Source organism: Eschrichtius robustus, chromosome 18 (genome assembly GCF_028021215.1).
Source record: "Eschrichtius robustus isolate mEscRob2 chromosome 18, mEscRob2.pri, whole genome shotgun sequence".
NCBI lineage: Eukaryota > Metazoa > Chordata > Mammalia > Artiodactyla > Eschrichtiidae > Eschrichtius > Eschrichtius robustus.
Window position 1 is genome coordinate 13,059,904 of NC_090841.1, and position 27,738 is coordinate 13,087,641.

General features: G+C 42.3%; 2 protein-coding genes across 2 annotated transcripts in view; both read right to left on the reverse strand.

Annotated features, from left to right (window-relative positions):
- The window catches only part of SPART (spartin), a 276,389-nt gene that overhangs the window by 226,641 nt on the left and 22,010 nt on the right, over positions 1–27,738 (reverse strand). The window lies entirely within an intron of this gene.
- LOC137751827 (TIP41-like protein) overlaps positions 19,736–27,738 on the reverse strand; it is a 28,224-nt gene continuing 20,221 nt past the window's right edge. Inside the window, 1 exon segment of the mRNA XM_068526507.1 lies at positions 19,736–20,776. Within this exon segment, the coding sequence (XP_068382608.1) occupies positions 19,857–20,776 (920 nt within the window). The 3' untranslated portion in view covers positions 19,736–19,856.

Sequence of the window (27,738 nt, forward strand, 5' to 3'; positions counted from 1 at the left end):
AGTGCAATGAGCAGTGCCAATGAAAAGTGAGACAGGAGAGTTCGGAGGCTGATTAATTCTTAATCTGTTAGAACAAACCTCACTGTGCCTAAGAATCACCTAGGGAGCTTGTTAAAAAATATAGATTTCCACTGACACTGAATCTACAAGACCAGGAGCTTATGTTTATAAACTCGCCTTGTGTTTCTGAAGCACAGCCTGTTGTGGGAAGCTTGCTCTAGGGTCGGGGCAGCTCTGCCTGAGAGGCAGAAGACTTCTCAGGCCCCGGCACTCTTGAGACCCAGGAAGGAGCAGCCTGTCTTTCCCTCTACCACAAGGAGACATGTGGGGAAGAGCCGGGTCCAACTCCCCTGGGCTCGCCCCGTACCTGAGCGTGCCTCTCTTACCGTGGAATTGCAGACACTGTGGTGATCTGTGTCCAGGTCTGAACAACCACCTGAATGTTGGGAACTCATCTTGTTTGCCTTCACATCCCCAGTGCCAACCCAGGACTTAAACAGAATCAATGCCTATTGGATAAATTAATGTCTCCTTAGTGATCCCAATCCATCCCAGCAGTAGTTCTCAGACCTTAGCGTGGGCAAAATCAGCTGGGGGACTTGTCAGCAGATCACTGGCCTCACCCCCAGAGTTCCTGATTCATGAGATCTGGGGAGGGGCCGAAGGGCCAAGCACTTGTATCTCTAACAAGCTCCCAAGTATGGGCCGGTGCAGGCCCATACTTGGAGAACACCTGCCTTAGAATTCTGAACTTTGGCTTTTTTGCCTATCATATTAGAAAAACAGAACCTGCTCAAAAGCTTAACCTCTTAATAGGCTTCAGAATTTCACACCACTTTGCCTTGGCTTTAAGCGTCCAATCATATCAGTCCACAAACTTAGATGTGACAAAGTCTATCTTTAGTACCCTATTACTGGATTCATTTTAGTTCAAAAGGCCCCCGAGGGCAGAAATCTTTGGTCCCTGCTGTATCCTAAGAACAGTCTTGGCACGTAGTTGACTGCCTTAGAAATGTTTGCTGGGTGGATGAACGAGTGATCCCAGCAGCAGCCTCTGGTCTTCACGCCTCACCTGGTCTAGTAGTCAGGCGATGCCCTGCTGCTCCTGTAGCCAATGACGCTGGTGGGTGTGATTTATGGTATATGTTATTTTTTTTTTTTGCCAAGAGTGAGACCGAGCTCTCGCTCTCCTCAGCCTGGGGCAAGGTTCTTAGGAGGAAGATGCCAGCTCTCTGCTTTCAAAAGTCTTGGTGGAAAAACTCTAATTCTCCAGCCTTTCCTTTTTGAAAAAAAAAAAATTAAGTAAAACTACATCTCTTACAAATCAGAAGACTTTGGCTTTTAAATTTATTGTTTTGGTGGGCTTCCCTGGCCATCCAGTGGTTAAGACTTCACCTTCCAATGCAGGGGGTGCAGGTTTGATCCCTGGTTGGGGAGCCAGGATCCCACATGCCTCGCAGACCAAAAACCAAAACATAAAACAGAAGCAATATTGTAACAAATTCAATAAAGACTTTAAAAATAGTCCACATCAAAAAAATCTTTAAAAATAAATAAATAAATTTATTGTTTTGGCTTTGAATTTCATGCACCTAATTTGGAACTCAAAGCCTAAAATTTGACCCATTTTTCACAGTGGATATTTTTCTGTCTTTGCAGAGCAAGAAGCTTCAGCCTTACTTTCGCAAGTAAATGGCCTTAGACAGGCCTTTTATTTATAGCCTGTCTAAAGGGCTCTAAGTAAAAGGAATGAAAGAAGAATGCATCAATTAGTATTTCAAAATAGTATCCACCTACACTTTATTTTGTTTATATCATATAAACATGTAAGATATCATATTACATGATCATCATCTTACATGATTATATGATCGTATTACGTCAGCATCATAAGCAAACAAAATCCCATAGGAAAAGCTCCTTTAGGTATAGAACTTAAATGCCTCTTGAAGAAGATGTGGTAGCATCTAGCAGCAGAGGGGATCCATCCATCCTTTGACAGTCTTTACTGGTGGACCCTGGGGGTCTCACAAACTCATTAACAGTGCAAATAGGTCATTTCTACTCAAGGAATTTCTGAAGAGAACATTCTGTCAGGAAGCCCCCCAGTCACAGCCTGCTCTGTGGCAGCTGTAATGTAAGTACTGTAAGTAACGTTGTCAGAAAGGTAGGTTTGCTTTCATGTCAGGAAGAATGAAAATGGGCAACAACAAGACTTGCAAAGGATCACGCCTCCTGTTGCCATCTCTGTCTTGCTATTAACTCAGCTGAAGGGAACTCAGTGCCCAGACCAGGAGAACGTGAAGGGAAGTGAGGGAATGAAGATGTTCTGAAATATGGGTGCCCTGGTGTGGCTGGGTCCTGCTTATCCCCAGGGTGCCCCAACTGTAGGTTTTGGAAGCAGCAGGCAACTCTGTAAACACTGACTTAAGAGGCTGGAGGAAGGGACTATTTATTGCATGTCTGTCACATACTGAGCACTCTGCAGGCATTATCTTATTTAATCATTAAAACAGTTCAAATGCAAAACCAGTGATGCAGGGATTGTGCATTTTGCAGATGAGGAAACTGAAGTCTGTCACTTGCCCAAGATGACACAAAGCAAGATCTGAACCCTGGTTTGTAACTTCAAACCTATGCTCTTTCCATGACAACACAGATCTCTGCCTTCAAGGATCAAAGAAAGAGAACAGAGCAGCCACGACAGATGAGTGGCAATCAGGGAAGTGGGCCCTCGTCAGATGCCACATCGTGTGCTGGGCTTCTTGCATGATAACATGTCTGGTTTTCCTTCCCAGAGATGCACGTCAGTGCAGGAGCTGGAGGGGGACCCCGGTGGAGCAGTCAGAGGAAGAACCCATATTCTGTCTCGTGGTGAGCTCCTCCTTCAGAAGTGTGAAGGAAGGCAGATGGTTCAGGATACAGGCCACGCAGAGGGGGATGAGCCCGCAGAGAGGCTTTCCCTGACGTTTCTCTCAGGGAATTTCTGAGATTGGCTTTAGACCACCCTCCCTCACCAACTCAACTCCCCAAGCATGTGGATCTTTAAATAAAGCTCAAAACTGGAGATTCTCCAGAAATGGGAATGAGAGGAGGGCAGGGCATCCTGTTTATATCCAGTTGTAGAGGGGACTTTCCTTTGGCGCTGAAGAAAGCAAACCAAAACAAAATCCATCTGTTTATTTGGAGATTCTCATCCAAGTGAGCAGGGACAGTGTCAGGATAAACACTCTTTAGATTTCATTTGGAAAAATCTACTCCGTCAGTCTCTCCACACTGAGACCTCAGGTGACCTCCCTGACTTGGCCGGTTTCTCAAAGGACCCACCTGGGAATGGGAATGGCAATAGCCTTGAAAGTATGTCCAAGCTCAGAGGTAGCCTGTCTGAGAGCTTCCTGAACCTCCTTCCTTGATCTTCACTGTGCCTCCCCAGGTCAACCTGGGCAAGGAGAGGTGGGCTCACATTCTGGCAGGTAGAGAACAGCAGTCTCCAGCTGCTGTGAGGGCCGCTCAGCCCCTGCAGTGTCCTTCTTAGAGCTGCTCACTCTGGGAACTGCGCCCCTTCTAACAGCAACCTCTGCTCCCACATGTCTTTTCCGTTCTGGTTGCTCCATTTTACATCAGTCTTGCCTCTACCTTTCCATGTTGCTGCCTCATCGGCTCAGCTCTGTTTGATCTAATCCAGAGAGATCTCCCTCTAGACCAGTGGTCCCCAACATTTTTGGCACCAGGGACTGGTTTCATGGAAGACAATTTTTCCATGGACCGGGGTGGTGGGAGGATGTTTCTGGGGTGATTCAAACGCATTACATTTATTGTGCACTTTATTTCTGTTATTATTACATTGTAATATATAATGAAATAATTATACAACTCTCCATAATGCAGAATCAGGGGGAGCCCTGAGCTTGTTTCCTGCAACTAGATGGTCCCATCTGGGGGTGGTGGGAGACAGTGACACCCGAAGTGTGTTACTTTTGTCCAGTCTACTCCATAATCTCGTTTTGGTTGCTGTCACTGCAGAACACCCTGCTTCACAAACACAGGATGTTGGAAATGGAAGCAGGCTTTTCAGTGCTTTTGTGGCAGTCTCAGGACATTCCATCTTGACTTTAATCCAGAATGTAAGGAGATTGTCAGTGTAAGAAGTTGTCTCAAACGTACTTTTAAGAAGGCCACTGTCATTTGCAATCTCAAGCAGTTGATCCTCTTCTAGCACGGACAAAGTCGATTCACCTGGCTTATTCACAAATGGGTCGCGGATCCATTCCTTCCCAGTTCGGGGGGTCTTTTGTGGTGGAGAAGTAATGATCAAACTTCTTTGAAAGCTGAGATAGGTGATCATGAGCCAGCTGGGAGAAAGAAGGCCCTGGCTCAGTCTATTTCAAAGTCTCCGCTTATGTCTAAAACATGTCAAAAATCCCAATGTTCACTCGTCGCCCCCATAATTCCAGTTTGGCTTTGAATGCAGCCACTTTATCTGCCGACTTGAACACAGTTGTCGTTCTCCCCTGAAGTGACAGATTGAGTTCATTGAGCAGGTTGAATACGTCACACAAGTAAGCAAGTTTTGCGACCCATACTGTGTCACTGAAATGTGCTGCCAGTGGTGACTGTTTTTCTAAAAGAAATCTCTGGAGCAGTTCTCAGAACTCAAAAACTCTGGCCAGTGATCTACCTTTAGAAAGCCATCTCACTTCTGTGTATAAGAGAAGACGTGTGTGCTCTGCGTCCATCTCCTCACAGAGCTGCGCAAACAGACGTGAGTTAAGGCCATGTACTTTGATGTGGTTGGTAATTTTAATCACATCCTGCAAAACGTTGTTAAGTTCAGTCGACATTTTTCGTCTAGCCGGCACTTCTCTATGGATGACACAGGGCGTAGACACACATTCAGAAGCGACCTCTTCGACCCGAGTAGTGAAACCAGAAAGCCGTCCAGTCACGGCAGCCACTCTGTCCGTGAATATACGGACACAAAATGACCAATTCAGTTTTCCTGATATGTAATCATTCAAAGACTGAATAGTTCTGCAGCTGTGGTGTTGTTTGGCAACAAAAGTGCACATAACACACCCTCACGCACATCCTCCTGAAAAATATATCGCACAAAAACAAGCATTGTTGCCTTGTTGTCAACATCGCTAGACTCGTCAACCTGGATTGCGTACCACGGTGACTCATTAATCCTCTCTAACAATTGTGCCTCAATATCCTCTGCTATTTCATCAATTCATATAGTTATGGTGCTAGCTGAAAGAGGAACACGTGCCACCTTTTGAACTGCAGTCTCTCTTAAAAGTTCACGACAAATGTCCTTAGCAGCAGGCAGGATCAACTCTTCACCAACAGTAAAGGGCTTCTAAGCTTTAGCAATGTGGTCAGCCACTAAGAATGATGCTCTCAGTGCAGACACATTTGATGAAGTGGTGGCCTTCAATAATTGCTTCTTCTCTTCGTGTTCACATTTTTTTCTTTTGAAAAACTCCAAAGGCTTGTCTTTTAATGCCGGGTGCTTGGTCTCCATGCGGCAAAGCAGTTTTGAAGGTTTCATGGATTTGTTGGATAGAGAGTCGCCACGTATTATACAAAGCGGGCTTGGAGAATGTGAAATCACCTGTTGCAGTGAACCCATAATTTAAGTAGGACTCTTGGTTTTTTCTTTTAAATGCAGCTTTCTTTTTGTTGGCAGTATTAGAGTCTTCTGCTCTCTCATCATTGGGTCTTTCCCCCTTTTCAAAGAAGCTCTCCAGCGACATTTGTCTTTTACTCATTTTGGCTAGGGTTAGCTTGTGGGCTTACCAAAACTGTGACTGAGACAAGTGCGCAGTGCAGGAAAGAGGCACGGATGGAAGTGGTAAATAAAATAATGGGCGGGCCGTGTGCGGACTAAAATAAGTGTCCGATTCTGACTTAAAGCCTTCCACCAGATGCAGCTGTACAATGGAAGTACATCAACTCACTTGCCACTATAAAACCGGCCACCAGATGCCCCTTAATTGTCACTTGCCACTCACTGATAGGGTTTTGATATGAGTCTGCAAGCAATTGATTTATTATGGTCTCTGTGCAGTCAAACCTCTCTGCTAATGATAATCTGTAGTTGCAGCCAATCCCCAGCACTAGCATCACTGCCTCAGCTCCACCTCAGATCATCAGGCATTAGATTCTCATAAGGAGCGCACAACCTAGATCCCTCACGTGCGCGGTTCACAGTAAGGTTCGCGCTCCTATGAGAATCTAATGCTGTCGCTGATCTGACAGGAGGTGGAGCTCAGGTGGCAATGTGAGCAATGGGGAGCAGCTGTAAATACAGATGAAGCTTCTCTCTCTGGCCTGCTGCTCACCTCCTGCTGTGTGGCCCAGTACCAGTCCGTGGCCTGGTGGTTGGGGACCCCTGCTCTAGACACTGCTAGCATTCCTCCAATATTACCCCAAGCTCCTATTGCTTTTAGTTGTTCCTTTTCTTTCCTTCATGGAACACCCATCTCTCTTGTCTGGTTTCTTAATAACGATCCCTGCTATGGCTCTAAACTATCTGATACTAGTCAGTTTCTCTTGAAGTTCAATGTGGTAAGGTTCATATTCCCTTTCACAAGTTTTGGTAACGCAATAGGATAGAAACAGAATGGCTTTGGAATCAAATACATTTATAAATTGGATGAGTTTGGGAAAATTCCATACCTTCCTGAGGCTCCATTTCCTCATCAGCAAAATGAATGTGTGAATGTTTACTTCACATGGTTGTAGGAAAGATTAAATGAGATAAAGTGCGTATCACAGTGCCAGGTGGCCAGATATATGCGGGGAAACTTAAGTCCTTTTCTCTTTGTCTTCAAAATATTATATGTATTCCAAAAATGTCATGGTTCTTTCCCTGAAATCTGTCTTCACCACCAAACAACTCACACTACATTGCTATCGAGTGGGATTTGCAAAGCTAGTGTTCCAGCAGAACTCCCTGCAGGCTCTATGTTCAGGAAGAATAATTTCTTCGATTTATGTCTCCCTGGGCCTGCATATCTGAGAAGGACAAGGGGAAAATTTCAATGGCCTGCTTGTCAATAAAGCCTTTTCTATAGAAGACTTCTATTTTAAAATAACAGTTACTGATTTTTAAAATGGGTTTAATCAATGGGGTAAAACCACAAACCACTTTCACATTTGCACTCTCAGATTTCCTCTGCCCACCCCTTGATGACAGCTTATGTAGAGTCCATAGCTGTCCTATCAATTCCAGCTACTTAAAAAAAAGTCTTACTTAGTACTAATTGACTTTTGGATATTAAAAGGTTTGATCCCATCTAGTACCAAAACTTGAAGCTCACAGCCAGTTCATAGCTTCTCCCCTCCACCCACTACCAGCTCAGGGCTCAGCTTTGGCTCAGAACCCTGCAGTGGGCAAGAGCTGATATAATGACTTTTGCCCTTTCTCTGCCTAATCTTCTGGCTCTTTCAAATCAGGGAAAGGGAGGCAGGCAAAGGCTAAGGCCACTGGTGCTCTCTCTTGGCTAGTGCTAGTTGGCTGTTACAGCCTCCCATCTGGCAGGCATATATACAAATGATGCTTTTGTCATGGCATCACTTAGGGTTCTCTGGAGCCCTCCCCCTGCCCCCGCTCCACCCCCACAGAACACTCTCATTTCCTGACAGGGACAGTGAACTATTCAGCAGACGTTTAGAGACCTCCTTCTCACTTCAGTGCCAGCCCCAGGCAGTCCATCCCAACCCCACTCAGGGCAGCAGTCACTCAGCCCAGGAGTCAGCACTTGGAGCAAGGTCCCATCAAGACAGTTCAAGCCTGGTGTCAACTGCCACATTCTCTAGGTCCTCAAGGAAGTCTTGTGTCTTTCCACAACAAGTGGGAAAGGCCTACCTCACTCCTTGCCCCATGTCGGTTGGTTAATGGGCTTCTCCAGCTGTCCTCCTACCTTCAGTGGATTCTAGACAGAAGTCAGTCATGAGTCTTTATGTTCACAGATGCCCCTGGAACATCTACGGAAACCCACGTCAACCTCTTGCTGCCCTTCACTTCTTCCACTTCAGTGCACCTGGTTGGCCCGGCAGTGTCTGTAGCTCAGTTGAGTGTAGAGCCAGGAGTGAGACGCCAAATGTCTCTCCTGTCAGGCACCCCCAGTCTTGGTAAGCATGTCTCTCAGACCCACAACTTGGCTTGGAGGTTGGAAATGCCTCACTAACCCCCTAGGCCAATATAGCTGCCTTTCCTTCATGACCATTTCTCTTACATAGGCTGATGGTGGCTGGAGGTAGGGGACAGGGTTGACCAAATCTGATATCTTTGAGTAGGTCTGGTCTAGATGTGTCCAGAACTTCTCTTTAGACACCAGAAGCAACTTTTGCCTATTTTCTCAGGTTTAGGGCTTCAACTAAAATTCCAAGAAAACAGAAAATATAGTCCCATTCAGCATCTTGTATAAATTTAAATAATAAATGACATCATAATTACTGCTTATATGCCACATACCAGCTATACTTTAATTGTTCTTAAGATACAACTAAAGCAAGATTTTAAGACAGAACCCAATTATCTTTCTTAATTCAATCTTTTAAAATGACTACCTTATGAGAACTTCCCTTTAATTTCTGCTTTATAGAATATAAAGCCTTCTGTATATGATAAGAGTCATTTAGTTCAGCAGTTGCTATAAGCCAGTCATGACAGTAACCTCTCTTATTCAGCAGCACATACACGTCAAGCATATACTACATGCTTGATGGATACCTATAATTTGTAAAAACAACACTGCAAAGTGGCTATTCTCCTGCCATTTATTTCATTTCACAACTGAGGAAAATGAGACTCAGATTAAGAACTGGATCAAGGTTACGCATCTAGTAAAGACGCAGCATGGAATTTTGCCTGTCTGACTCCAGTGGGTAGAGTCATATCCATATCCATGTTACAGCTCAAACAGCAGCTTACAGCTCTGCCTATTTTTAAAGTCGCAGAATAATAGCTTGTTAAGATAAGATTTCCCAACCTAGAATTCACCAAACACTATTCAACAGGAGGTAAAAATGAGTACTGGAGAGAGGGCAGGGTAAAATAAGTTTGAGAAATGGTGGGTTAGTAAAGTTAAATACTTTTATTTACTGTACCATTTCTTAGAGACAATTTTTAATGTTATTCTTTGACATATAAAACTGCATATATTTAAAGTATACAACTTGATGTACATATACATTGTGAAAAGATCACGAAAATCAAGCTAAATAACTTATCTACCACCTCTACAAGGTACAATTGTGTGTGTGTGTGTGTGTGTGTGTGTGTGTGTCTTGAGAAGATTTAACTTAAGATCTATCCTCTTAAATTTCAAGTATCCAAACAGGATTGTTAACTATCCTCACCACACTGTACACTGAATTGCCAAAACTCATCTTGCATAACTGAAATTTGTACCCCAACATTTCCTCATTTCCCCCCCTTTCGTAGAGACTTTAACATGCAGATGTATATTTTGACTGGTTGCAGGGAGTGAGGGAGAGATAAGCAGTAAATCACAGTGTTTCCCAGTTTTATTGTCCACATGTCTTATTCCCTCATCTAGGACAATCTTACTGACCTCTTCTGGAACAGAACTCTGTGGCTCTGTGACCCACTGGATCTGTGCAGAGGTTGGTGGAAGATGAACACCTGGAGTTAGACAGGCTCTGCCATGTGGCTCCATTGGTAGCCTGGGCTTTGCCAATTTTTTATTGGTGAGCTCTCCCTCAAAATCTCCTTTTCCTAAAACCTCTATTCTTTAACCTTGCTTCTTCCAGATCACTGACCAAAAAAAGACAGAGAAAGAGGACACAGCCTCTCTTCCTTCCCAGCACATCCTTCTATGTTGCCTTCTGTTCCGTATACGGTCCCACGGGTGGCTCAATTGTCATCATGGTGAAACCAGCCCCTACTCATCCTTCTCCATGACACTTATTCTTCCGGACTTTTCAAAATAAGAAATAAAGAATCTAATAATACTCAATCTTTAAAGAAGGAGAGTTCTTTAACTTAAAATGAATTTGATAATCAGGCTTTCATTCAAGCTCCTTTAGGGCCCTTACTATTTTTTTTTTTTTCCTTTTGTGTGTATTTGGAAACATTTTTCTGATATGCGACAGAATAGTCCTAAAGCATAATTATGTGAGCATTTCTTTACTCTGATCTTCCACAGTATAATATTCTTCCTTGGCCATAGCACTCACCTGTCATCCTCTCCTTTTGGGAACCCACCCCACTCACTCCTGTGGCCCTAGGTTACCCTCTTTAGAGGTCTGCAACTTGAATTACATCAATTCCACTTACAATCCATAATGCTCAAATTTGTTTTAAAATAAAATTTTAATATTAGAATAGTTTTAGATTTATAGAGAAGTTCTGAGGGTAGAACAGAGAGTTCTCACATACCCCATTCCTAGTTCCCCAATTATTACCTTACATTAGGATGGTAGGTTGGTCACAATTAATGAACCGATATTGATACATTATTATTAACTGAAGTCCATATTTTATTCATATTTCCTTAGTTTTTACCGAATGTTCTTTCTCCTCTCCGGGATACCACAGTACATTTAATTGTCTTGTGTCCTTAGACTCTGCTTGGCTGTGACAGTTTCTCAGACTTGCTTTGTTTGTGATGACCTTGATATTTTTAAGGAGTACTGGTCAGATGGTTTGTAGACTGTCTCCCAGTTGGGGTTTGTATAATGTTTTTCTCATGATTAGACAAGATAACGAGTTTTGGGGAGGAAGATCAAAAACTGCCATTCTCACCACATCGTATCAAGGGTATGAAAGTAAGAAAAAACCAAAAACATGACTTATCACTCTTGATGTTGACATTGATAACCTAGCTGAGGTGGTGTTTGTCAGGTATTTCCATTGGAAAGTTGCTCCCCCCTCCCCTTTCCACACAATATTCTTTGGAAGGAAGTCACTACGTGAAGGTTATACTTAAGGAGGAGAGAGTTTTGCTCCAACTCCTTGAGGGCGAGTATCTACATAATTTATTTAGAATTCTTATGCATAGGAGACATGTCTCCTCTCTCCCATTTATTTATTTATTTATTCATTCATCAATCACATATATCAGTAAGGACTCATGGATGTTTATTTTATACTTTGGGCTATCATCCAATATGATTTTGCTGTTCAAGTTGTTCTAGATTTGACCATTGGGAGCTCTTTCAGGTGGCTCCTATGTCTCTTTTACATACCCCATCATTGTGTGGTTTTCCTTCTTCCCTCCCTCCCTCCCTTCCTTCCTTCCTTCCTTTCTTCCTTCCTTCCCTCCACTGCTTCCTTACTTTCTGACACTATACGTTGCTCCAAGCTCATCTTCTGTATTCCCTGACATCATGCTCTAATTTGCTCTGTCACTTTTCTCCAGATTCTGTGCCCCTGTCTCACAATGCTTAACTTAGAATCACAATTCCTATGGTAATTAGTATGTTTTTGAATAAGTACAATGATTTGACATGACAGACTATTCCAGTAAGCTTTAATGTTAATGAAACTGCATTTAGAGAAGATAAGAATTAGGTTCATTATGAAGTATTTAATTTATACAGCCAATTATAAACTGTGTGCATGAATGGAGAGAAGAGAAGAGAATGGAAAAAGAGATAAGGCAAACTAATTTCTATTTCATTTGAAATAGTCAGACACCTACAACTAGATACCTACTCCCTCCCTGCCTGAAAACTTCAACGAAGTGGTGGTTCCACTTATCTCTGTCCTGAGATCTGGCTGGACAGGAAGTGAGGAAGGCCTAGGTTTCTCCAAAAACTCTACAGGATAAATATTCAAGGACTGTTGAGAAAGGAATCATCAAAAAAAATAAGGTTACTGCAAAAATACAGCACAGTTTATCTGTTTTATTTTAAAACATTTGGTCATCAAGCCAGGGAATCTTTGGTCTGACATAATACAGTTTACCATGGACCATTTCTTATTGTCTCTACCCCGTTCTAAAACCTTCCCACTCAAGGGGCTTCCCTGGTGGCACAGTGGTTTAAGAATATGCCTGCCAATGCAGGGGACACGGGTTTGATCCCTGGTCCGGGAAGATGCCACATGCCGCGGAGCAACTAAGCCCGTGGGCCACAACCACTGAGCCTGAGCTCTAGAGCCTACAAGCCACAACTACTGAGCCCGCGTGCCACAACTACTGAAGCCTGTGTGCCTAGAGCCGGTGCTCTGCAACAAGAGGAGCCACCACAGTGAGAAGCCTGTGCAAAGCAACGAATAGTAGTCCCTGCTCACCACAACTAGAGAAAGCCTGCACGTAGCAACAAAGACCCAACGCAGCCAAAAATAAATAAATAAATAAATAAATAAATAAAATAAGACCTTCCCACTCAAAGCCTAATTTTCATTAAATGGCTTACTATGATGGTGAGCAAAGGAATGCTCAGTATCACAAAATCTGATGGTCAACAACTGATTGAAAGTTTGAAGAAGATTGAAGTTGTTCTGGCGAATTAATATATATGGCAGATTAGAGAAGTGTTAATTGTCAACATTATATTGCAAGCAAAAAGCAATATAAGATTTCCTTAGGAATATTTCCATTTTCTCAGAATAATGTGTAATAATGTGCCCCTATTAGAAAGTCCTGTAATCCCTCCATGGGCCAAGTTTCAAATCAGATATCAGAAAGTTCACACTCGTGTTAATCAAAGCTTCCAACTTCATTCAAATGACAATTCTTTCTCCTCCCTCCAGCTGAATCACGTTCTAGGGGAGAAAGGTATTACCAGTTTCTTCTCTCTTTCTAGCTACTGTCTCAGACCCCTCTGAGGTTGTAGGGAAGAAAGATTAGGGAAATAGGAAAGTTCCTTCTTACCTGGTGCTGTCTTAGCTCGCCTTACACTTTGAGTCTGAGTGATGTTTAAAGGTGGTGCAGTCCTTCTGTATGCTTTTGTGGGTCCTTGGACTCCTTTCCCCCCATTCACCGGAGAACTTTCATCCGCACTTCCCTTAATGCCAATGATAACCCTATTCCAGCTCACTTTCCTCCTAGGAATTCATCAGTCTGCCTCTAGGTACCCTCCACTGAGGCCCCACCACTTCTCCAGGTAGCCCTATTAGACAGGACTTAACCCACAATGATCATGGAAAATTCCTGTGCTTCCTTTTCTCTGACAGTCTTGGAATCCAGGCTCACCCCTTTGGCATCCACCTCTTCTTCAGCTCATCTGTCATCAGCTACCCAGGCTATCACTTATCTTTTGGTCTCAGAGGGAGTTAGTCACCAGTATACCACGTCCTTGTAATTTCAGAAAAATTAAAGTGTGTGTTTGGAGACAGGTGACCCATCTCTAGGGATGACTAATACAGTAGCACCATGATTTAAACAAGGTCATGACCATCCCCAGTCTATCAGCCTCATCCTCTGATGGGCTAAGGTGCCACATCCTTATGACAACACCCAGAGGCAGAAAGAAGAACTTTATTTCCGTTGGGTCTCCTTTCAAGATAGAAAAGGAAGAGTTTCCCAGAAGCTGGCTGTGTGACTCCCCCTCCTCAGTATCACATTCCCAAGCCTTGGCCTGTCACTGGCAAGAATTATTACTGTTCTGGGGCTAGTGATGGGACTCACCTCCCAGGAAACAACTACCCACTCAGAGAAGGGCAAAAACCTGAGCAAATCTGGATTCTGTTTGAAAGAAGGAAAGGGTTGTCGGGTGGGCAACCAGTGTGGTCGCTATGACCTTGCCTTCCCGTTTGTGGAGATGGGGCTCAAAGTTCTGGAGCAGCCCTTCTAAAGAATGCCCACCCCAAAGTGGCCTTCAGACATCTAAGGCTTCTGTCAAGGCAAATTGAGAAGTCACCATCTTTCAGAGATCTCCGGGAGAGAGTTCCATACACTCAGAAAATCTCCCCACTGGAAAATCTTTCCCGTTTCCTCCAGATTTATATTCTTTTAAATAAGGACAGAGCCTTTAATTTCTCATAAATATTTACTGCATTCTATATGAATAGCATCCCCTGGAGCATAACATAGAATTCAATTTTGCTGGGGTTCCCTGGAGTTGCTCATCAAGGAAACCATCAAATACAAGTGTTACTGGGGATATATGTTGACTAAGGAAGCACTCTAGCATAAATGAGTTTTGATCAATATATACGAAAACATCACACTTGGTCCATAACAGCTTTGACTGTGGAGAGAAGGTAATAGAACAATGGGTCTCTGATGGGGTCATTGCCAGCTAGTGCCTTTACTGAATTAGGAAAAGGCACCTCTTCCTCTGGGTGGCAATCCCACTAGATGGGGCAGAGCCCAAGCTTCCCATGACCAGTGGCTCTGGTTATGGAAAGCTTTTGAAGAAACGGAGTTTCCACCAAGAAAAGGAAAAGGTACTTAAAGGAACAGCAGGGATGGGGAAAGTATTTTGTTTGGAGTTAATCTGTTTCCTTCCATTGTGGAGCTACCATCTCATCATCCAGATGCATTGAGGCCAGACTTCTGTGAAGTCTGGAGCTTGTACATATTTTTTTACCCACGTGGCTCATCTTAGGACTACATCCTAAGCTTTCTTTTCTTCTCACCCCACATATTCTCCCTGAGTTAATTCGTCAACTCTCCCAGGTTTGATTCACATGTATCCACTGAGGACTCCCAATCTGTATATCCAGCCAGCCCAGGCCTCTCTCCTGGACTCCAGATTCATCTATCCAACTGTCTACTGGTGGCTTCACTGGGGGATAGAAAGGTGGGTTTAAGGATTTCATTATGTTTTTCTGTATTTTATAAATTGTCTTATAATTAGCATATGTTTCTATGATAATCATAAAAACGTTATTAATTGAAAAATAACATAGCAGACATGAGAAATGTTACTGATTCTTTACTGTGTCACTGCTCTGTGAGAGTTACTAAAGGGTTGTGTTTATTCTGGCATTTAGTCTCCTCTACAATAGTAAAGAGTGGGCGTTATCCTCTTCACATAACAGATGAAGAAACTCAGTCTCAAAGAAATCACGGTCACACAGCTAACACATTACAGAGCCTGAATTTGCACCTAGAACTGTCTGGCTTCAAAAGCTTTGCTTTTTCGAATGCATGTGCTCTCCCAGCAACAGTGCAGACTCAGTGGGGAGGAAAACAAAAACAAAGCAAAAGGAACCCATTGCTAGACCTTGACCTGTATTTCTAGGTGCCCTATAACTATTCTAAACATTTATGTAACTTCATGAAGTTATTCAATTGATCAACTGTAAAACATTTTAACAGTTCAAAAAGATGTATTGAGCATCTGCTTTATGTCAGGCATAGTGCAAGGGGTGGGGGCACAAAGATGCATAAGACAGAGCACACGTCCTTTGTCATGGGAGGGGGCATATAAACGGATAGTTGTGATATAACTTGATAAGTGATTAAACTCAGGAAGGCTCTGAGGAAAGACACCTAGCTCCCTGGTGTTCAGTGAAGCTTTCGCAGGCAACAACTGCTGAGCCAAGTCCAGAAAGATGAGCAAACTAAGAATGTGCATTTGGGAACCATCAGTAGACAGGTCACTGTGGAGGTCCTGAGTAGATGTGGAGGCCCAAGGAGCCGATGTGGACAGGGAAGTAGAGCAGTTGAGAAAGGAACTCTGGGAAGAACAAGAGATTGGGGGTGGCCAGAAGAACAGGAACTATGAAGGAGGTCAGTGAGGAAGGGTAAGAGAGGAAGAAGGAGAATTGGCAAGAGATTTTCCCCCAGAACCCACGAGAGTAGAAAATTCCAGGGAAGAGGGAATGACCAACAGTGTCAGATGCAGAAGAGAAGTTTAATAACAAGAGAGCTGAAAAATTATTGTTCAGATTGGATGTTATGACAGCCATGGATGGTCTTTGTCAAAGAGATGTTGTCAGGAGGTGAGGACGAAAGACAGACTACAGAGGGTGTAAGAGTGATGTAGTGTAAGTGCTGACATGAAGATTTTTTTGATTGTAATATAAGTGCCGGACGTTAGGCTTTTGATCGAGGAGGCATTCATTTCAAAGACATCCATCAAGAGTATAAACATATTGCATGCTCTATGACACAGCTACTAGCAAACCAACTAGATAAGGAACCAGGCAATCCCCATCCATGAAGTACCTCTTTTAGAAGGTCTAGGGTAGCCTAGATAACTGATGGCTTGAGTGACCTCGCTTTTCCCTTCCTGCTCCCTAATTCCCACTCCTGCGTTTTAACTTTTTCAGTAAAGAGTGAGCCTGTGCAACCCTAGACACCCTACCCTTGGACCTTAATAAAGGCAAGTCCAAGGTCCACACTTCCTCCCCCTCCCTCTATCCAAGACCTCGTTGTGTGGCCCTGGGTGTTCCATGTACCTTTCGGATTTGTGGGTAATAAATCTATTCTTCAAAGTTCCCCGATGGTTGTTGCTGAGGTGTGTCCTACAATCACAGTAAGAACCATAAGGGCTGGTCCAGTCACAGCACTGGTGTGGTCAGGGAAATGTCTGTGGGGCTCATCACAAGCAGTATGGTCCCAGGCGAAGGTCTCAGGCATTCCTAGCCCATAGTATAACCATCAATAGGCTGAGACCAACACAAATGAATGCAGAGATCAAGAAGTAGAATAGGCAATGTGAATTAACTTTTCAAGAAGCCTGGTTGTGAAGCGAAGGAGAGATGGGGGCAGTAAAGGGACCATGCAGACTCAAGGAAAAGAGTTTGGGGGGTTTGACACTTAAATACATTTTTATGGATTATGGAAAAAGAGCCAATGATGAGGAAAAGCTTGAAAATATAAATTCCAGGAAGGTAATTGATGGAACAATGGCATTCAGAGAGGAAGGAGGGGTTACTCTTGTACAAGAGTAAGGATATGTCCTTTGAAACTAGAGGGAGAAGGCAAGGATGAGCATAGGGACAGTAGATAAGTTAGTGGATGAGAATGGCAGCAGCGAATAATCCAAAGAGTGAGAGGTCTGGAGGCCAGGGGCTAGGGAGGGAGCTGGAGGATTGTGGATGTTTGTGACAGACACCAAGGGAAATGACTGAGAGCAAGGCTGACCATGGGGAAGACTTCAGATGTGTGATGGCAACAGTCTCCAAAGTACCGTGATGTTTTTATCTAGCAGTGTTTGATTGCCCCGAGGCAGGAGAGTAGAAGATTTGGGGAATGATCTGGGGCTGGTGGTGTACCTCAGAAGAAAAGGTAATCAAGAATGTTGATGAGGAAATGATTCAAATCATCAATTACAATGTCTGGTCTGAGTAGGGACATGAGTGAGGCCAGATAGGGCTGAAGACCTACTTCTACTCTCTACCAGATGACCTTCCACGGGGAATTTAACCAAGAACCAGGAGCAGTGCATCTGTGATACTCAAACCTTATCACAGCGATCACTCTCCCTAAATTATAAAGGCCATCAGAAATCCCCCTCAAGCTCAATCTTAATCAATCCTGGCTGTACATCAGAATTACACAGGGAGCTTCTAAAAAAGACATATGGAGATTCCAATGACAATGATCTGGGATGAGGCCAGGGTAAAGGTATTTTAAAAAACATCCTAATGTTTCTAAAGTATATCCAGATTTTTGAGCCATTAGTTTGGATAACCAACCTCCAGTTGTCCATGTCAAGGGCAAGTTGAGAGAGAATTGCAGGGTCTGGGAGGAACACAGATAACTGAATTCTATAGGCAACCCCAAATCTCATTTATGCTAATGGCTTCAGCCTTTTTTTTTTTTTTTTTGTAATTACTTATTGTTTATTCTCCTCTTACAAAAAGACACTTGGAACAAATAAATATAAAATGGTGTATGTCTTGATTAGCAATGGGCAAATATAAGTTTTCTTGGCATTCTCCACAGGAACAAACTAATGAAGTTTTCAAAAGTACACTCATCCTATCCACCTCCCACCTTCTTCTATAAAACGGTCAATTCTACAATTTTTAACAATGGATTCTCAAAATAAGTAATTTAAGACTGACTCAGGGACTAAGACATCTGAATCAAGTTAAAAATATATGTGTAATATGTTGCTGCCCAGAAATCTCTAATTCAACTAATAAATATTATTACAGTTTTTCATTTTTTATAATTTGTATGACTAAAGAGTCTGTTCTGTTCAAATCTGCATGGCAAATAAAATAAACAGAAAGCAGAGTACAATATATACACTTTTCTGTCCTAAGAGACAACATTAAGTACCGGTATATTTAACATACACTGAACATGCCATGTATTTTCTTAAAGCCAACAAAATCCTGATTTCCTATACCTTGCAGGTGATGTAGCAGAAAGCAAACAAATACCCAAATCATTTGTGACCAAATTTAGCTAATAAAATTAGCTAAAAAAACAATATACACAACAACACACCAGAGTCTGAGTAATGATGAATATCCAACTGTATTTGTTTCACTGAAATTTATCTTCAGGCTAATACCTGAAGAGTTTTGCTAATATTTACAATTAAATATCCTTCCTTAATGATTTATGTATCAAGTGGAAATATGTACAACAGCTGTTTCGAACCAGAAAAAAAGGGGGTAATTCTTTTCCCCTGCCCTTTAAATAAAATATTTTTTTAAATCCATTTAAAGTTAATTTCTTACTTGGTGCTTTATAACCACTTCCTACTTTATGGAGACCATTTTAAAAGGCAGAAAAGAATATAAAATGTTTAAAGGGTCACTATCAAAATAACCAAATGGATTTCAAATTTACTTTTGTAAACTCTGTACTACCTAGATCTTGTACTAATTAATTACACTTTACTGGATCCCCGATAATGTTAAAAACATGAATCTTTTTTTTTTTTTTTTTTTGGCCATGTTGCGCAGCTTGCTGGATCTTAGGTCCCTGACCAGGGACTGAACCCAGGCCCTTGGCAGTGAAAGTGTGGAGTTCTAACCATTGGACTGCCAGGGAATTCCCCAAAACATGAATTTTAAAAAAAGAAAAACTGGCTTTTAGATTTTAAAATAAGCCCCTTCCTCCTCCACAGCTACCTTTCAAATATTTTAAGCAGAAAATTAATCTGGTTGCTTTAGAGGCTGATGTAATTTTTGCTTAAACTGTAACACTTAAAACTTTTTAGGACCAATATCAAATTCAATATCCGAAAGATTTATTCACTCTGAGGGTGCGTGGAAGGTGGAAGTAAAAAACGTCAGTACAAATAGAACCACACATAAGAAAAAGCACCTAAGATGGAGGAGAGACAGCTCTGACATCCTGTCAGTGGCAAAACATGATTGTGTGTTTCCATGGACATAACACCTTAAGTTCTCCAAAAACCTAGTTTGTTTCTATGTCTGAAACTTTCTTTAAACTTCAAAAGCCAATTAAAATTTAGGAGGGTAATTTTTTTTTTAATTTCTGGGTATAGATCATTTGAGATCAGTTTCCTAGGAGGCAAGTCATGACTCTCCAGAAGTGTGAATAAACATCAAAAAACCCAAGGTAAAGAGCCACTACATCAACGTGAACAATTAGGAATCGTATGAAAGTCACAAGGTGTTACGATTCACTGATTTAAAGTAACTTCCTCATGGTAGAAGATAGTGTTTCATGACAGATATAGGTTATGGCCACTGCTTCTGAGAGATACACACATCACCCCCTACTGGTGAGACCCCACTTTGTGACAATTTAGAAATCTGAATTTAACTCCAGAAGATATAAATTTTTGGAATATGAATTTGAAGACAGAGAGTACAACAGCAGTTGAGTGGAAACTGCCTGCGACACTCTTTTATTTATTTACTTTTCCTTTAAGGCTACAGAAAATCTGCACATAGACAAGGCAATTAATTCTCATAATAAAAATACCCCCTCCAAATAGCCCCAAGGTCTCCAGTCAGATTGCACGGTCAGTATATGCTGTAATAAATTCTATTCCACAGATGTACATTCTTTTGAGTCTGCAGGGTTAGGATCAATTCTTTCTGGAAATATTAGCTTCTCACAAACTGCCTCCTTTATTGGCAAATACTGTGATATTTCATTAGGTTCCGTGAAGAGGGAAGGTGAAACATGCATTAAATTAGCAATTTTGCTCTCTCGTGAGGTATATTCTCGTAACATGTAGGTCTTGTCAGCCTCATGGTAAAGTCTTGTGTCATTCATCCTAATAAGCACCCCATCAATTCTCAAGAAAAACCGCAACAGCAAGAAAAAGCTAGAAGGCATTTATCTAATTTTCACACTCAGGTTTGAAACTCCATGATCATGAAGTTCATCCTCAAACAGGAGAACTTCTTCAAAAAACTTAATCTGTTCTCTGGCTTTCAATTTCTCTGTATCTATATGATCTGTTGTAGGTACAATCTTTAGTTTAAGTGATTCTCCAAGTAACGTCCCCTTATAATCTGTTGTATAGGTCCAATCATACGGTTTCACAACCTCCTTACAGTGCTCACCCTCCGTCCTGCTTTCCTGCCACTCTTCAGCACAGGCTACTTTAAGCATTCCTTGGTAGTTGTTCACACATCTTAATGCATCTGTAGCATTGAACTCAATCCCAAAGCCAGAGCCATGCTGGATTCTTAAAACGTTGTCTCCAAACATCATTTCAGGGACAGATGGCATATGCAATTCATCAGCTAACTTCTCCACATCTGCTGACTTCATTATGTGGGTCTTGGACGCTGTCAGCTTCCAGGGCCCGAAGGAGAAGTCCTGGTGGCTGCTCTGGAAGCCGTGGATCATCACGGCCGCAGCGGGGCCCGCGTGGGCCACGTGGTACAGGCTGGAGCAGCGGCGGCAGCGGCAGCCGCGGCCGACACCGGGCTTCAGCCTTTTTATTTTTTTAACTAGGTGGTAATTAGTACCAAAATCAACTGTCTTGATTTTCTTTCCTTATTTCTGTCACTCATGATAAAATAGAGGTGCTAATTAATTAACAGTGAAATGGCCTGAAGGCAACCAAAAGGCAAGAGAAAAAAGGGAAAGAGAAGTGTGTGGTTCCATAAATGGGATCTTTGTTCCTGTTAGCAGGTTTAACATGCATATGGTCTTTACCATGCGCCAGGCTCCATTCTAAGAATTCCACATGTAACTCATTTCTTCTCACAACGACTCTATGAGTCAGGTTCTTTCATTGTGCCCATTTTACAGCTGAGGAAACTGTAGCACAAAGATAGTACTGTAAAGTCATAAAGCTAGGCACTGGTGGGGATGACACTGCATGCACGTTATCTGATTCCACAGTCCTCCTTTAACCATTACACATATGTATTCAGGAAGCTAATAAACTCATTAAGAAAAGGAGAATATATTAAAGAAAGGAAAAGTCAGAGAACTCTATGGTTATCATTCAGAAAATCAAGACACATGTATATATATATTTTAAATTAATTAATTTATTTATTTATTTATTTTTGGCTGTGTTGGGTCTTCGTTTCTGTGCGAGGGCTTTCTCTAGTTGTGGCAAGCAGGGGCCACTCTTCCTTGCGGTGCGCCGGCCTCTCACTATCACGGCCTCTCTTGTTGTGGAGCACAGGCTCCAGATGCGCAGGCTCAGTAGTTGTGGCTCACGGGCCTAGTTGCTCCGCGGCATGTGGGATCTTCCCAGACCAGGGCTCGAACCTGTGTCCCCTGCATTAGCAGGCATATTCTCAACCACTGCGCCACCAGGGCAGCCCAAGACATATATTTCTAAATGGATCTTGAATGCTAATTTTTTTCTGGCTGTATCGCTGATTCACAATGTGGCAACAGTTCCTGAGCCAACACTTTAAAGAAATCACTTTTTCAGATGCAAAACTAGTTTTTTTGTTAAATTGTTTAGTACCTGAAAGGTAATACAATTTACCTTAAAGCTAAATCCCTAGGTGAAGTGGCTGATAGATTATTACCATCCTCCTAAAAATATCTGCTCAGATGAACAGATAGATTATAAGTAAAATTTCCAAACTCTCTGCTTGTACAGATTTCCTCAATAGTAAGATTTCCATCTTGCCTACCTCATCTGTACGCATTGCACCTATCAGGTAACAGAACCTTCATTCAATTAGGGTTTTATTAAACCTCCATCATGTAGTTAATTCTATCTCTTTCAAAATGTCAGAATCTACTGCCTCATGGAATGCTGTGTATAGTCAGTTGATAAGTTATCTAGGTGTTCATGCTGTGCTTTGCTTTTGCTTTCATGTTAATTAAATTACTTGTATAAATTATTGCAGAATGTCCCAGATGATGGAGATCAGGCAAATGCCAGGGTGCTCATTAATATTTCCTCAACACTTGCAGGAAGGAAAGCATTGCTACTTGTCTCTGGTCCCCTCTCTCCCAAGTGGTTCTCAGCCTTGGCTGCGCATCAGAATTGCCTGGAGATCTTTAAAAAATATGGATGCCTGGGTCCCACCCCTGGAGATTCTTATATCATTGATCTGGGCATTGGAGTAAGGAATTTTAAGAGATTTCCAGGTGATTCTAGTGTGTAGCCTGGGTTAGGAATCCATTCCTCAGGAGCTAGCAAGACTGTGGGTAAAAGCAATAAATGAGAGGAGGTATATCTTCCAAAGCCACCCGCATTTTTTTTACACTACGTGACTCACAAATCTCTGGGGCTGTCACCCTCTCTCTAGCTTGTAGAAGTTTTTTTGAAATAGGTATAACCTTAGTATTTTATTTGAATTCAGTTCCTTTGGGTAATTGTACTGTGTGCTTATAAAATGTCTGAGCGTTTCGCTTGAGTCACTGAGACATCGTGTAAACCAATAATTCTTTAAGACCCACTCGTGTATGCTAGGAACACTGAAGCATTTTAATTGGGAGATTTTGCTTCTGGTCTAGTGGTTCAAAAGTCAGAGAAGCATATTTTCAAGCAGACAGGCTGCTGTGAGAGTTCCTGCAGTGATATGAAGTTACATACCTGTATTTACTTAATAGCACATATCCGTCTTACTTATTATAAGTAAATGTAACAGATTCAACAGATTTTGAAGAGCAAAAATACAATGTCTTTACCTAAAACAATGACTAAAAGACATGCATGTCTTCCTTCAACAGTTTCCCACAACCCACCCTGAGAAAGAGTAGGGAACATCACCAGGGAAATGACAGGGTGTCCAGGAGACTGTTTACTGTCACTGAGCATAAGGCACTTTCACATTCAGACTCCATCCCCCCTTTAACAGCATGTCACCATGAGCTAATTAGGTAGCCCATCTATGCCTCCATTTTGTCATCTGCAGCATGGGATAATAGTGGTCTGTAACTCATGGGCTGATGTAGGTTAAGTAAATTAATACATGTAAAATTCTTCGAACGGACTTGGGCACCTGGTAAGCACTCAAATATTAGCTAAAATAATGCTGTTTTTTCAAGACCCTAGGATTGGAAGCCATCAATTTCACCCAACAATTTAGCTGCCTCTGTGAGAGGTGGCAGAACTGGCCCTGGTGGACACAAGGGGCAGGAGACTCAAGGACCCTCAGCAGTAAGCTTCCGCCTTCTTCCTCTAATATTTAAAGGGATCAAAGAGGCATCTTCTCCACCTACTGGTTCCATTCACCTGTCTGAAATTTATTTTCCTCACTCTTCAGAACTGCAAGCTCCATGAAAGCAAGGATAATGTACGTTTTACTCACCAATATGCACCCAGTAATTATCCTGGGGTCTGGCACTCAAGAAGTGAGCAACGAAGCGTTGATTAATCTGGAAGTCCCGGCAGGGTAATAGATTATCAGCTACTAACACTTCCGCTTAAATCAGACCATGCACTTTAGTTCTGTCACCTAATGGTTTTCAGGTGTGTACAGATAATGAATAAATTGTGACGGGAGAAGGGAAAGGCTCGGGGGGTTGCATGGTCTCATTTAAGCTGAAGTATTTCTTGCTCTTCTTATAAGGACACCATTCCTACTGGATTGGATTCCCAATCCACTAGGGCCTCATTTAACCTTAACTGCCTTCCTAAAGGCACATCTCCAAATACTGTCACAATGGGGTTAGGGCTTCAACATATGGATTTGGAGGGGGAGACACAATTCAGGCCACAACCCTAGGGTTTGCTGCGCCTTGTACATGAGGAACAAGCTCTCGAGTCACGGTTCTGCAGGTGTGGTCCAGCAGCATCAGCATCACCCGGGAACTTGCTAGAAATACAAATTTGGGAGCCGGCCCACATCTAATGAATCAGAAACTCTGAAGATGGGGCCCAGCAAACTGTCATAACAAGCCCTCCTGGTGATTCTGATGCAGATTAAAATTTGAACACCACTATATTATGTTAAAGTATCAAAACAAAATTAAATCAGCCCTGCAGCCTAGTAATGTGATGTGGTGAAAAGAGTTACTTAAAAAAACTCTTTGCAACAACCCTGGAAGGTAGACAGGGAAGATACCATGAACTCTATTTTTGTATGAAGAACCAGGGGCACAGTGCTGTCACTGAGTTACCCAAGGCCACCCGTTATCGCAGAGTAGAAGCAGCAGTCAGGCTCAGGTCTCCTGATTTACTGTCAAGACGGCCGGTGCTTCCTACCAATCTCCTCTGATAAATCCAGTTCTACAAATCACAATCCGTGGTCTTTCTATTTTCTCCTTTTTACAGTTTTGAGTGTTAGTAAACTCCACATCTACATCCATTATTAGTCACATTATTATTTTTCAAATGAAAGCTTTCTTCTAGCCATGACTGCGTGGTCAAAATCATCATTGATAAATACAGCACAAGCTCACTAAAATTAATTTAGGATTGGGTGTCTACAGTTGTGAATCAGATGCAGAGAAATCTGAATGCATCCTTGGAACACTGTGGAGAAAATCAATGAACAAAAATGTAGCAAGCCAAAAGCAGTGTTAGAGCTCTGGGCGAAATTTGAGAAAGCAGAGAGAGACCATTGAAGACGTTCAGTCAGCACTTTAAGGAGATGTACTGAAGTCTGGTCCCTCTCTACCAGGAACATCCTTTGGCTTTTGTTTCCTTCTGAGAAAATCTCCACCTCCATCAGCCTACTCCAGGAAGTCTATGATCTGTGAGAGCTGAATGCAAACCCTGGGGAAATCAACAGTTGGGGAAGCCAAACATTGCCTGGGAAACTGGCAATGGTGAAGAAAATTCTGGGGTTAGAGCATAACAGGAAAATGACTTCCTAACTGCTTCCAAATGCTTCCCATACAACGCCTTTGCGGCATGCCAGGTTGTGCTGGCTGCATCCACACACAAAACAAACCAAAGCAAACCGTAAAATGCACTTCTGTGCCCAGAATTTTTATTGGGATTAAGTGCTCATCCCCTAAATTTCTGCTACTAACTTAGTGACTTGCTGGTTTACTTAAGGTAGAATGTCATCTATTTTTTTTAAAACATTTTTTTTGGAGTATAATTGCTTTACAATGGTGTGTTAGTTTCTGCTGTTTAACAAAGTGAATCATCTCTATGTATACATATATCCCCATATCCCCTCCCTCTTGCGTCTCCCTCCCACCCTCCCTATCCCACCCTCCCTATCCCACCCCTCTAGGTGGAAACAAAGCACCGAGCTGATCTCCCTGTGCTATGCAGCTGCTTCCCACTAGCTATTTGTTTTACAAGTCATCTATTTTTACAGTTTAAGTATAGTTTAAGGTTTGGTTCTCAATCTTTCCCGCACATTTGAATCAGGTGAGGAGTGCTTAACAACCCCACATCCAGGCTGCATCCCAGGCCAATTAAATCTGAGTTCCTGGGGTTTAGTTCCCCAGGCATTAGTATTTTGTAAACTCCCTTGGTGATTCCAATGCACAGCCAAGGTCCAGAGCCACTGCTCAAAAGTACTATTTTCTTTTCTTCATCCCTCTCACAACAATTACAAAAAAGATACAAGAAAGGAATTTAATCAAGAAAGAAAAATTAGAAAAATTCACCCCTTAAAGAATAAAACAGAACTGAGTGGTAATTATATTATTTTCAGCCCTCACCAGATAAATGCCTGTGTTAAATCCAACTTCTTTATGTCATTGTTTTATTCCCCAGCATCTGGCTAGAATTTAATATAGAAAGAACAAAAGCAAAATTACAGAAATCTTTCTGTAAGATGTGTCTCCTAGCACGGGAGGAGGGACATTGATCAATTACACCTTAAGAAGAAAAGTAAGTGGACTTCAATGCAGCTGGGAAGGTTTCCAATAGACATACACTCTTGATTGGGCTCAAAGTCTTTGTTCTAATCATCAGTCAGGTTTTTTTGTTTGTTTTTTTGTCTTTTGGGGTTTTTTTTAAGTATAGTTGATTTACAATATTGTATTAGTTTCAGGTATACAGCATAGTGATTCAGTTATTTTTTCTGATTATAATCCATTATAGGTTATTACAGACATTATATATAATTCCCTGTGCCATACAGTAAATCCTTGTTGCTTGTCTAGTTTATGTATAGTAGTTTGTATCTGTTAATCTAATCTGTCCTTCCCCCCTCCCTTTCCCCTTAAATATTGCCATTTGCAGCAACGTGGATGGACCTAGAGAATATTATGTTTAGTAAAGTAAGTCAGACAAAGAAAGACAAATACTTTATCACTTACATGTGGAATCTAAAAAAAAAAGAGTCATCATCAGTTGTTTTTGATTATCCCTGAGAACACTGGTTTTCCCAAGTCTGTCAATGAAGGAAAAAAAAACTGACTAGTTTTACCCTCTCATTCTTCCACATCCTTCTGAAGAAAGACCAGCACTGTGTTTTAAAATCTATGAAAGGTTATGCAGAATAATCCTGGAGGAGGAGAGGATGGAGGGTGACACCACTGGAAGCAGGGAGGCTTGAGGGAGATTCCATGAGCTCCTTCTGCTCCTGTACTGGGAAAGGCAAGAGGGCGGTGGCACATCCCTCCACTCCCTTGTCGAGATGCTACCAGGTGGCAGAACTTCTAAAGGGGTGGATCAGGAATGCTGTGGATGGTACGCTGGCTGCTGAGGCCATGGAGGTGTCACTAAAGACCCATGCTTGACCTTGACCCAGAGCAGCAGGGCTTCCACCCTCCAGGACCCCGTGGGCTTGAACATAGTCCAGTGAGGAGTGAGGGGGGGCTCTTTCCCAGATGCTGAAACCCCTCTGTCCACCTAGACGTAAAGGAAGGGGTCTCCATTATGCCTGAGATGGAATTTGATGGTGACCTGGTAGGATGGGGGCTTGAAGATTAATCTTGACTTAAGGGTTTTAAAAGAATGTTAAATGTTTACACTCAAAATTGTAGAGTAAAATTCACACCAACTATCCTGGTGTTTCACAGACTGACCTAGTCTCAAGAGCTGAGGGCTATAAGCATCAGGACACATGTAAATTCCAGTTCCAAGACTGAGTCACTCGTGTAAAGAGAATGGACTTTCTAAACATCCAGTGCTGCCCACTTTTGGAGCATCGCCAGGCTTTTCAGGATAGGCCTGAGACACAAAGATTTGTCGTCAAAAGTCCAGGAGTACAGTATGTGCTTGAGAGACATAATTTCGTTTTTACCTCTGGCAGTTTCTCTGGGTACGGGAATGCACAGCTAAGCAGGGAATGTGTACGTAACCTGAGGCTTCCTCTCTATAAGCGGATTTCACTTATTCTTCCAATAAACTTTTACTGAGTTTCTACTGAAGGCCAGTGCTGGGGAATAAAACACTGAGGGCTATCCTGGCTAAAGTAGGATTTAACACAGGCATTTACATCTGCTCTCTCTTTAATTCCCACTAAATGACAGCTGAAGACATAAACCATGGCAAGAAAGAGGACTGTAACTGAGGAACAGTCATGAACATGTGGTCACGAAAAAACAAACAGAGGAGAAGCAGGTGACGTTTTAGTCC